The following is a 12,460-nucleotide window of genomic DNA, read 5'->3' as shown; positions in this document are numbered from 1 at the left end:
GAAAGCCTGTGGTTTATACACATACATTTATGCACAGAGTTTTGTCCAGTCTCTGTACAAGTATGAGGTACTATCATAGCTCTGGATGCCCACAGACGGTTACAATATTTCTTCCTCCGTTTTTGATTCAACAACGTCAGGACGTCAACGTCAGGACGTCAGGTGATAGAGTTGAAATATGTATGTATGTAATTGCGCTGCACATAAGACATGAGAGCAACAAAAAGACAGAGAGACATCGAATGACATGGAGAAAGAAGTAATTTGCTGTACTCACAGCTGTAGGGGCCGGGCAGTAGGCGTAGCTTGTGTGCGAGGACTGAGGGTAGTGATGCGGGTGTTGCTGGTGGTGGGACAGGTAGTGCAGATTTGTACGGGGGTAGGTGGGGCCGCTCCAGGCCCCTTGACCGCCACTGCTACCAGTGGCTGCTGCCTTACTGCTGTGGTAACCTCTCACCGCTGCGCTGGGCTGGTGGGGAAGGAAGGATGGGAACAACATGGGGAAGGGAAATGGGAAACAGGAGGTTGGGGGAAAAGGGGAAAGGAAAGAGGTTAATGTGGGTGAGAGAAAGAGAAGAAGAGAGGAACTGTGAGGGAGTGACAAATGTTACCGCTCAAGAACATCAATAGCGTAACTGCTGTGAGCAGCCTCCACTATGCAGCAGGCAAGCACTGACAACTGACTGCCCGCTCGCTGACCTCTATCGAAAGAGAAAGCGGGACGCGGTGTTGATCTAAAATCTCCATACCAGAGCATCAAGATTGTTCTCACACTTTCTTTTCACTCATTTTCTCCCTCCCTTCCTCTCTCTCTCCGAGCGCCAGATGTTGTGAAACCCCCTCTGTCACGGTCGAGATGTGTTCTTGCTAGAAAAGTGCTGATTGGTTTGATAAGATGCTTGGATTACAGGCTGGCAATGGGTTCTCCCACTGTATGTATTGGGTATCAACAGGGTCCAGGAAACACAGGGCTGAATCTGCTGACAGGCTGGCTTATGGAGCTCTGAGATGGGTTACCTGGGCTGTCATGGCCACTGGAGCACAGAAAAAAATACAGGACACACAAATGCTGATCCGTGGCATTTTAACAAGAACAGGGCAAATACTATAGTATTTGCAAACTCCGGTTAGCAGTGCCATTTAGAGTTTGTTTAAACCTGTATTAAGTCTCCAAACAGCAGGTATTACGACAATAGGCTGTTTGTGTTTGTCAATCACAGAGAAGTACACTGCTGTCCAAAGAAAACCAAGTATCTCAAAAAAATGATTTATCAGACAACTGAAGGATAAAGTGGTGTTTTATCGGTTGATTCTCTTACATCATAAGCATTGTCACAAAACTGAACACGGATGTTTTTTAAGCTTTGTTCATACTTCAATAAAGATGCAGACAGCAGCAGACTTTCACCCTGAGAGTTGACACCCACATACGCTTCTATTCATATTAGAATCAGTGGTCTGCGTATACACAGATGCATATACATGAAGCGCTCACATATACTGTATATAAGAAGTGGACATAGGCACCATAACGTCACCCATTGGTTTGTGGACTGCCGTTTTGAAGCCTCGAGTTCGGCATTCTGGCCGTCCCCATCTTGGTTTTTGCAACCAGAAGTGACACGAGAGGGTAGAGCTAAGCACAACCGAACGCTGAATAAGACATTTTTTGGTGACCAAAATGTTACAATTAAATTTCATGAACTGAGCACACTGTGAAAGGGTTAAAGTTTTAAGATGAAAACCAAAACTCCCAGACTGGACAACGCCATGGTAGCGACCTGTCAATCACAAGTTAGCCCCGCTCTAAAGCATCCCCTGCTTTATGGTCTATTTGACTCTAAATGGGACCATAATTTACTAAATGAACATCATGCTGTATTGAAGAAAACTTGAAACTAGCGATTGAGACCATAAACTCATGTTTACAATGTTTACTGAGGTAATAAATTAAGTGAGAAGTAGGCTCATTTTCTCATAGACTTCTATACAATCAGCCCCCTGCTGGCTATTAGAAAGAATGCAGGTTTAGGGCACTTCTGCATTGGCTTCACTTTTCAGGCCCAGAGGTTGCCCACTGTGCGCTCTAGAAAACAAGATGCTGACCTCACGACAGCAAAAAGAAGAACTCATTTGATGTTGAATTTGGCTAAACATCAAGAAAAAACATACTGCAGACAAAACAATTACAAGTTATTCAATAAAATCACCCTTAGTTACTGGTGTTTAACACAATTAGAGTATTAAACAAAGATCTTAAAAAAAATATATGAAAATAATTATCTTTAACTAACAATAAATACTTAAGTATTTAGATTATGTATGCTGTTCTGATCTTCCTGATTCAGATTACACTCCTTTGGATAAAAACATGAAATATGATGCAATCTAAAGACCATTTTGCCGTGATCTGATTTACATTTGCATATGGTGCACAGAGCAAAGACAAACCGCCTCGATGAAGCGCAGCTGTACATCACTAGTGAGCATTAATAGTCCCCTTTAGCCCCTGTTGGATTTCCAGTGAGGTCAGAGGCCATCCCACACAGGGGATACAGAGAGGGGAGCGCTGGCTGCAATATATAGACTCACAGCTGTGCTCAGAAAGCTTGCCAGTCTCGTATTTTCTTCATCACGAAAGGACCGGAGGGGGAAAACGTAAGCCAAAGTTCAGTAATACATACAATATATAACGACAGGTTTAGGGTTCATGTTAATATGAAACAGGAGGAGGCCGTTTCCCCCAAAGCAGGATAAATGCATTTATACAGTGCTGCAGAGAGTGCATAGAGGAGCATGAAAGAGGCCCACTGGTGTAATAAAACCGTAGGTATACTGGGACAAAATAGACAAATATGTGAAGCACTGATTTTGAATCACCAGCCTCAAAAAATGGAAACTTCAGTTGCAAGAAAAAAGTTTATTTTTCCTGCTTTTGTCAGATACATCAGACACACTGAGTTGTTATTTTCTCCCAGGCCTTAAATGACAAATTTAGTCATCGGGTCAACATTTGAGAACTGTGTGTGGGCAGAATATATTGTACTAACAACACATCAGCATTTAGAGCTATGCCTCACTGATGCAAGTTATTGAGTGCTATAGAGACATTATTCTCGCACTATTGTACAGCCACTGTAAAAGCCAGGAGGGAAGGAACAGCCATGAATATGGTACATTAAGCTGCACGGCCACAGCCGCTGCTTTAACGCAAGTATTCACCAGTTCACAGAGTTTAAGTGCGTGCCCCCGGGCCATGGAACAACCTCCACTGGCCTTATAAATGAGGATTATTCAGCCAAAGAGGAGGCGTTTAGAACTAACGCATCTATGCCCAGGTGTTTTGTTAAAGATCTCAAGGGAGAGATACATTTTAAATACGTTTCATGCTTATAAGTTATATGAGATAACGGAGCCACTGATGAAAACGTGTTAAGGCTGGGTTGCTATGCTTCATGAGTGACAAGATATCCTCCCTTCATATCACAGGGGCCGAGCCGTGTTTTAACACGAGGCTGAGATCCAAAGGGTCTCCACATTCCTCCACTGGAATGCACGATTGGTCCCCGGACTCAGATTCATGTCACAGACTTTCAGCGGCTCGTCAGAGAGCTACACTCTGCCCATATTTCTCCATTTTATATAAGGGCCAATCGGATCTGGTTACACAAGGCTTTTCCTCCTCCGAGGGGGAATGTTTTACATGCAGGCAAAACAGATGTGTGTATGTGCTGGTCTGGTGTGTGCTGCGGTCCAGTTGCTCAAAATTTACCAAGGGGGATGATGAGGAAGAAAAACATTGTTTTCATTGTTATTTTTTTTTTTAACAAGGGCAAATCATATCCTTTGTGTGTGTGTGTTCTTGTATGTCTACCCTTGTGAGGAGCGACATGTGTTCTACATTTTAGCAGAGAGAACATCTTTGGAAAGTGGAGACATTTTGAAGTCCAAAAAACCTTTTGGATGGGACATTCTGAGATGTAATACCGTCCAAAAAACATTGATAGTGCAACATGGAAAAAGTTATTATTAACAGATTTTGGTCAGTCTATCCTTTGTCTTACATTGATTTAGAGTTGTTCCGATACCAATACCAGTATCCTAAATGCCTCCGACACAGCATAAAATGCTGGATCGGGTATCGGCAAGTATGCAAGTCTATGCACCAATCTGATGTCACCTTATCATATCATTTATCAGCTACACAGGAACAACAACACATGTTACTCTCTACCTGATCCGTACATCTTGCACGATCGGTACTGTGCATGTGCAACTCTCAACAGAGAGGAGAAGGAAGCGAGATGGTTTACTTGTTAGCTACTTCAATCATAAGCTCCGGAAAAAAAAAAAAGAGTGCTGCGTCCGAAATCAATGATGGAAGTAGTTAGGGCTGCCCCCTCTTAGTCAACTAATCGGTCGTTTTGGTCTGAGTCGACTAAGATTTCTTTAGTTGATCAGTCATTTTTTTATGCTTTTTTCATGCTGGATGACTTATTTCCAAGAAACTTACGAGCATATCTCTGGTAAACCCAAAGATTTAAACTCAGTTTTACTTATCTGTCGATTAAATCAACTTATCGTCGACGTGTGTCGTGAAAATCATACGAGTGTCGACTCAGTATTTCTTTGGTCAGCCCTAGAAGTCACCGATATTTAACATTTTGGCAAATTGGCCAAATTGGCTATTAGCAGCTCCTGTTTGTAATGTACCCATGGATGTACGGAAAGCTATCACTGAATTACTTTGATACTGAAGAAAGCTTAAAAACGTGATGATTCTCAGGTAAGTTCTGGAGTTATAAGGACATCTTATCTATATGATTTCAAAGAGGACTTATGAATGCAAGTAACACTGAAACCAAAAACATGTGCATAATGTTTATTCAATTTTGATTTAACCGATTTGAGTTATGACTCAAGAGAAAGAACACACCGGCGTGCATCTGTCTCCTTCACCTCCCGCAGTATCTCACAGTATGATAACCTCTGATCTAAAGCCAGTTAGATAACTACAGTGGGGATAATGTTTGAGAGATTTGATTTCTTTCTTTAAATCAAAAAAGAAGCTTTGTAGAACATGTTTATTTTGATAATGCATTCCCAAAAAAAAAAGATATCCAGGCTCAAGGAGCAATCAGTCACTCTCTATTAATGTATCCTGAAACCTTTAAAAAACAACTGCTCCACAGCCGGTTCACATATTAATATCTGTTCCAGCATGTTAACCTTAGATCATAATACACGCCACAAATAGAGGCATTATTTTCTTGATACAAGATATTCATTTGGCTTAACGGAGAAGAAAAATGCAACTACTTCAGCGAAGCCAGGACGTTATCAGCACCGTATATTACTAAACATGCACGTCGAGGCGGTATAATGCTTCACCTTCAGCTATGAAAAAGTGAGTGGAGGATGTGGCTCCATTAATACGCTGAGATGAACCAGAGCATAGCACCTCTCCTGAGTCCATTTGTCACCGGTTAAGTGATTTCCTTCCCTCTCCACGCTCTCCCCCGATGACACTGCGTGGTTAAAGGGTGTCAGGGGATGGACCTTTGTGAATTACAGAACTCTTGTGCGTGCTGCTCCTCGTATGGAAATGATTTCTTTATATAATGTGCAGCACTAGAAGGTATCAAACCGTGGGTCAATTCAATTCAATGAGCTAAAGGTTGATTTTTCTTTCCCCCGTAGCTGGATTTTTTTTAATTCCGAAAATGAATGCGTATTGAATAATATGAATAACTTGCCAGATGGACTGCATGTATCGTAGTAAATTAAATCCAGCCTGGTCTCGGTGTTAATGGTGGTGTCAAGTCCTTGGAGATGAAGTAAACAAAGTTAAACTGGCCTATTTTATGATTTCTGAACTGCAAAAAAAAACACTGCTCCCTCCTTCACAGGAGTCATTTCTCTGTGAACACTGTGTGACCCCATAACTATGATGAAACCTCCCCATGAGGTTCCTCCCTGAGGAATAATATGGTCATACTGAACAATTCTTTGCTTTCCAGGAAATATTTCCGCCATGAAATCTATAACACAATAGAACAAAAACACTGCGGTGGTGGTGTTGATGAAGCAAACTGTGGCCTATTGCCGAGACATCAGATTGCTTTTGTATTACAGAAAGTTGAACAGGAATACGTCTTCATGGCTCCCTGTGAAATTCTACAGTTTTATGGTTTCAGCTCGGTATATTGACTTTTCTTGCAGGATGAATCAAACGCCCCGAGGCAACAGATTGTCTTTTGTTATACGTATGTTATTTTTTTCCTGACAACTTATCTAATTTTATTATTATTATTTTACAGTAACCTTTATCTAAAGGTGTAATTCTAATCATTATGGAAAAAACAGTCTTGTGTCTGTGCTTTTTCTCCTTCATCTATGCATTTAATAACACCGTACTGTGATTATCTGATCATCCCGAAGGCATTGTGCCCCACAGCTGTTGTTGGATCCATGGGTACTGTGATTTCCCACAACATAGATCCAAATCTAAATGTCCTGGTTTCCTGTTGGCCTAACTGTACTTTATCTTGGCCCATCCCCTTTTTCTTCGAAGAGACTGAAGTGCTGCCAAAAAAAGACCCTATTTTATCTCCTGTCATCTCCATATTCCCATTTCACACGAAGCATATGAAGAATAACGCGCATTGGCGTAAAAGTGTCTCCCAAAAACCCATCAAATGAACAAAAATGAAGTCCCTAAAACATGACAACAAACGACTAAATAACCGAGCCCCAGAGCATTTTTGAAATGAAGGTTGAAATGAACGGTTTAAGGGTGAGAGGACCAGGAAAGTCATCCCAGATGGCATTAGTTAGGGGATATTGTCTTCTGGAGGGCCCTCCACGCCTGGTTGCTCCGTTTGGCCGGCTATGAAAGAGATGCAGCTTTCCTTTGGCATCTCTGATGACTGACTTCCTGGAAGCCGTGTTGCGTGAAATGGCCTCCTCTGTACCAGCCGCTCTCCTTTGCCAATCCTCATCCTCTCACACAAGTCGACTTCCCGCCGCCAAACGCACAGGTTTCGACTGTCACTCCTGGCAGCAGACGGAGGTACGACGGGCTCCGCGGGTCGCCGACAGTTCCACCTACAATCCCAAATGGCACCTCTGTTCACCCACCCTCATCCTTTCTCCAATGCTCGAGGGCCAAGTTCAAGCGTAACCAAGGCAACGCAGTGGCAGGATTTTGGCGCGTGGGAAGTCTGACAGGTTTCAGGCTGCTCAGTTGAAAAAAAGGGGAAGGAATGAGCGATATTGAGGCTACCCCCGGTGTCTCCACGCTCACTAGCAGCAGGGCGGAGAGGGCCGGCAAGGCCAACACCACACACTCCGTCTCTACTTTGCTCGCCGTCTCCCTCTTTTCCTCTCCACTTCTTCTAACAACGCTCTGAGAAAACACTTCTGCGATCTAAGATGAGAGTCTGGAGGGACCCGGAGTAGGTGGTAACCAAGGCAACTGGGTCAGAGGGTGACATTATACCCGAGATGGCTGACAGCCACTCATACAAGCGGTACAGAACTGTACTTGGGGTCAGCAGTGCTAAGTTTGGAGCGTGGTGTATACTGTTAAGATTTCTGCACTGACCTCAGTGTGACTGTGAAATCTCTATTGACTGGAGTCCCCATACGAACTGTGGTGACCCTACCTGTTTGCTGTAGTCTCGAGGGATGAGCAGGATACACAATGCGCCATCCTCAAGTCACGCACTTTTATTTCAAGGTATTAGGTGGCACAATATTCTGTTTATGTATTCCAGCTCAAAGAGGCCGTGTTTACTACTTTGAGAGACCTGTTTTCATACTGCATAGTGCGCGATAGAGTCTTTTGAGGTGTGGAAAGAAGGGAACGGGATGTGATGAGGAGATGCAGAGGGGGCACGCAGAGGGACAAAAACAGAGGACAGAAAGAGAGATATTTACTGAGCGAGTCTTTGACCTCTGAGAATTGACGAACGATAATATGACCCCTCCACACTTGGAGCTCTACGTAAACCTCACAACTTTCTGTGTCTGTTATCCCTCTCTCCAAATATTTTCCTTGGCCTGACACATGTTTATGCTCTGGTGAACCGTGAGCCTGGGGGCTGCTGCTGTGAAGCGGATGTAGAGCCTCCAATTTGCATCTTGACATCCTATGGGAAGCAAGTGGAAAGACGTGGGGGGTGATCTGACTAACAGACAAACTCACTTCATTGAAGTGGTCTGATTTTGGTAACACCTACACCAGGGGAAACAGAAAGAGCACTCGGTGCTCCCTTTCCCACTACCTTCCCTCGATCTCCCACTATGCTTGGACTAACATGGAGAAGCAGCATCCACCCCCTCAGTGGAGAGAGGACATAAACATTTACACAGGGGTACTTTAGGGGGAGATGAAGGCCTAATGCTGCAAAGCAGTCGACGGTGCTTGTGAGCAAACATCATTATGAATTAGTCCATTGACAGAAAATTATTCATTCTGATAATTGATTTATTGTTTAAGTCATTTGTCAAGCAACAATGCCAAATATTTGCTGGTTCAATCTTCCCAGATGTGAGAATGTGATGATTTCCTTTGCTTTACACCACTGTAATTTAATACCGTTATGTTTTGGACTGTCGGGCGTACAAAACAAGTCTTTACGGAACCTCACAGGTCCTATAACCGAGAGCCGACCTGGGACCCGCTTTGGGCCGGATTCAAACTATTGTCATGATTCAGTTATATTGCCGCCGGTCTTCGTTGTTTTGTTTTTTTAAGAAACTAAAGAGTGTAAACTGTGAAGTGCAGGGAAAATGACATGTATTGCTGCTGTTTTTGGCCGCTGATGCTCGTAACTGGTAGCAAACAACGCTGCTGACAGTGTTATATGTGGGTCTGTTGGTCTAATTGTCCTTGGGTCTATTTTGGACCATGTTCGACTATTCTTGGGACCCTGTTGGATCAGGAAAATACATTCACGCAGGTCAGAGTCAGGTAGGTTTTCCACAGGTCTGCTTTGGATCAGATCCAAAAGTGTGAACTGGTGACGACCTCTAAAGTGGTCACCTTGGGTTCTGGGAAAACTCAAAATTGTGAAAATGTTTATACCCTAAATTGAAAAAAATATTGAGAGATATGTTCATAGTTAAAATAGTTATAATTCACAGCTCTAAATTAGTTCATCTAGAGGTAATTTTGAAAATGGAGTGTCGTCCTCATTGTAACTTACTACAGCACTTAACCCATTTTTGGATTTTATAATTTTTAAATCATTTTTTGCTGTGTTTTTTGGCAATGTTTTTTTTTTTTAAGTTCAACCTCAGCTCCTAGTCTATAATAAACTGTGTAGCCAAAGTACAGACAGATCCTTCAGGACCAAAACGTCCCCAATAAAACCACAATTTTTTATCCAACGACCATTACAGCAGGCTTTCAATCTACAACCCTGACTTGTAAAATGTAGTTTTTACTATTTTCCACCAGACTGAGCCATTTTTTCGTGTTTGCCCTACGGGGCAAATACATGCTATTTTGGTTCCCTGCACAAAAATGGAAATGCATCAAAATCAATGTTGTTGCTAATCATTGACATTTTCCACACTGTGCAGAAAAAAATCCCCCCTAGCATTACATTTTTGTGGGTCCCATAAAAACAGTGCCATTGCTAAACAAACTGACATTTGAAGGGTTAAAATTCTGAAAATGAGTGAATATTTGGTACAGCTGAAGTTGGTTAAAAGATTTAACTCAGTAAAAGTGGAAAATACTATTAATTTATAATTTTATGGCAGTTTTTTAAGGACGTCAGAGCAACTTGTTTAAGATGAGCCACAAGGGTTAAGTTTCATTCATTCATCACTGAGCGCAAAAAAACCTGTTAAAACCTTCCACTGACTTTGAAACACTAAGAACACCAAATACATGTTTTGAAACCCAGGAATTCAGGATGTAATGCACAGCACTTCTACCTGTTAACAGCAGTATAGAGACAGGTTGTTAGTATCTGCTGCTGAACTATGATTACAGCTGTTTACCCACTGGGGCAGCCGAGCTGTGTCTGAGTGGATCACACCTCCAGACAAATGCTTTCACACTGACATTTTAGTCCTCTTCTTATGTAGGCCTATGCGTTTGATACACCCACTCCTCTGGCTCTGTCACTTTGTCTGTTCACCTCGCTCTATCGCTGTCTCCCTTTGCCTCTCTCTCTCTCTCTGTCCAGCTCTCTCCCCCTCCTTCCATCACTCTATAAACTGTGGGGATGATGGATGCCTCTGATTGCCTGAGGCCTCGGAGTCCAGCGCACTAAATCCCGAGTGCTGTTTGAAGCTCCGTTCCATTAAAACAAACACCTACACAATGCAGAAATAGCCACACATGATCACTAAGTGAGAGGTGGTCTTTATGGTCAGAGTAAGCTGAGTGCAGAACATATATACGGCACTCTTTATTAACACTAAAACTTAATTAACACTAAAACTATAACAAACCCTGACATTTGTTTTAACACTTCATTATTGTGTAATGACTTTTAAAGGTGCTAAATTTGATATCCAGAGCATTAATATAGCAACAAAACAGTTTGCTAATGTAAAGATATAGAGGAGTTATGTCTACCTGAGCAGAGAATGAAGTCACTCTCCCTCTGTGTGTGTCGTAATCAGAGCTTCTCTGTGCTTTGTTGAAATCACTAGGCCGGCCGTGCGTGCCCCACTGGCTAGCTCACGGATGCCACACTGCACTGCTCTCATACGGCGGTTACAGCTGATAACAATCGTGAACAATATAGGTAATAAAATGTGTTTATCACCGTTTTACAGCCGCTCCTATTCACAGCCGTGGTAACACACATCCAAGCAGGTAGCTCCGTTGTAATGGAGATGTAAATCCCTGACGTGCTGGGCTGAAGCGCTGAGTCATGTATGGAAAAATCCTACAATACAAAGGAACTTGGCTTGTGTCTTGAGGAGTTGTAGCATTTATTCACCGACGACAGCCAAAACTTTACACACACTGCACTGCTACGCTCACGGCTGACGTCATCTCACTTTCACTCCATCATACACACACGCTTTTTTCACTCTCTCTGTCGCTCTCTCTTGACCGCAAAAACAGACACTCGCTAACGTTAAGCACACAACCTACGCATTGAGTTATTCCTTAAAGGAGCTTCTAACTTGTATAATGCATTTTAAAACATCTTAAAAATATATAATGCCCAGATGCTTCGGCCTGGCGGGGAGTCATCTCAAGCCCGGCGAGGCTTGCAACAGGCTGGCAGAAACCCTTTTATGAGATAGGCGCATTTTGGCGTACTCGCCGAAACCCAATTCCGAATTTCGGGCAGTATCAGATGCATTTCCGATACTGGTATCGGAACATCTTTATAATTAACATTAAATCTATGACAAAACAAATAACAATTTTTAACAATTGATTTGCAAACTACTCTTTGTCAGCGAGTCTTGTTATTTTAAAGTGCAAACTACTTAAAGCTGAAATTTGTTTTGGACAATTAACAATATTGATTCTCTTACCTAAATGTACTCATATTGCAATTTACAATAAATGTCTATAAACTGACAATAGCTACAATAAAGAGTAACATCTTACTAGAGGATTAACCGACAAGTCAGCCAACAGCCCAGGATATTTAACTGGTCATACTGCTATTTAACAAGATAAATATATCAGAGATGAGGCAACATGTGTAAGGAAATGCTTTGAAATGCACTGATGTGAAAACAGGACTAACTGCGTGTTGAGACAGAGATATTTCAGTTGGGACCAAAGTGCTAGTCCGAGTGACATTGTCATCCCTAGAGCCATGCCACTGGCAAGGCTGAAAAATAGTAACAATTATATGATATTTCATCTTGATATAGATATAAAATGACAATAAAATGAGTGGTGATACCATCATAGAAACCACATGTATCTACACAGTGTAGCTGGCGGCGGGACGAGGCAGCACTTAAGTTTGTCTGTGTTTCTGTCATTGACGCATCTATCCCAGTGGCCCAAAGTGAGAAGCCGGGAAGAGGAGAAGGGGAGTAAGATGAGAGGAGACAAGCGTGGCTTTGAGGTGACGTAGAGTCTTCCAGGGCAGGCTCTTGTCTGTCTCTCAGAGATTGTTTAAGTCTGACTCCCTCTGTGCATGATATCTTCCTCTCTTTCCCCCTCTTCTTCTGCAGTGTCCTTGGCTTTCTGTTCCCTCCAGATGGGCCCCGGTTGCTGCAGCACCTCTCGGGATGACGTGCCTACTGCTGCTATTTCTAGGCCTGTGCCCCCTTTCCACCTCGAGGAAACCTGATACCACCTTCAAACGTGCACATCTGTCAGGCATCACGGAACGCACTGTGCATCAGTGGTGCAGGTACAGAGGAAAGAGTTGTTGACTTATATGGAAAATAAAAAATGGGCGCAAAAAGAATAAAATCTTTTGCATACTATAATGAGGATCTGTCGTACTCCTTT

At 42.7% G+C, this 12,460-nt stretch overlaps 1 protein-coding gene across 3 annotated transcripts in view; it reads right to left on the bottom strand.

Annotated features, from left to right (window-relative positions):
* Positions 1 to 12,460, bottom strand: part of rbms3 (RNA binding motif, single stranded interacting protein) — a 341,188-nt gene that overhangs the window by 266,967 nt on the left and 61,761 nt on the right. For all 3 annotated transcript variants that reach the window (XM_037793986.1, XM_037793990.1, XM_037793987.1), the window contains exon 3: positions 278 to 469. In XM_037793986.1, the coding sequence (XP_037649914.1) occupies positions 278 to 469 (192 nt within the window). The remainder of the gene's footprint in view (positions 1 to 277; positions 470 to 12,460) is intronic.

The sequence above is a fragment of the Sebastes umbrosus genome, chromosome 15 (genome assembly GCF_015220745.1).
Source record: "Sebastes umbrosus isolate fSebUmb1 chromosome 15, fSebUmb1.pri, whole genome shotgun sequence".
Classification (NCBI taxonomy): Eukaryota; Metazoa; Chordata; class Actinopteri; order Perciformes; family Sebastidae; genus Sebastes; species Sebastes umbrosus.
This window is presented reverse-complemented; position numbering and strand designations above follow the sequence as displayed.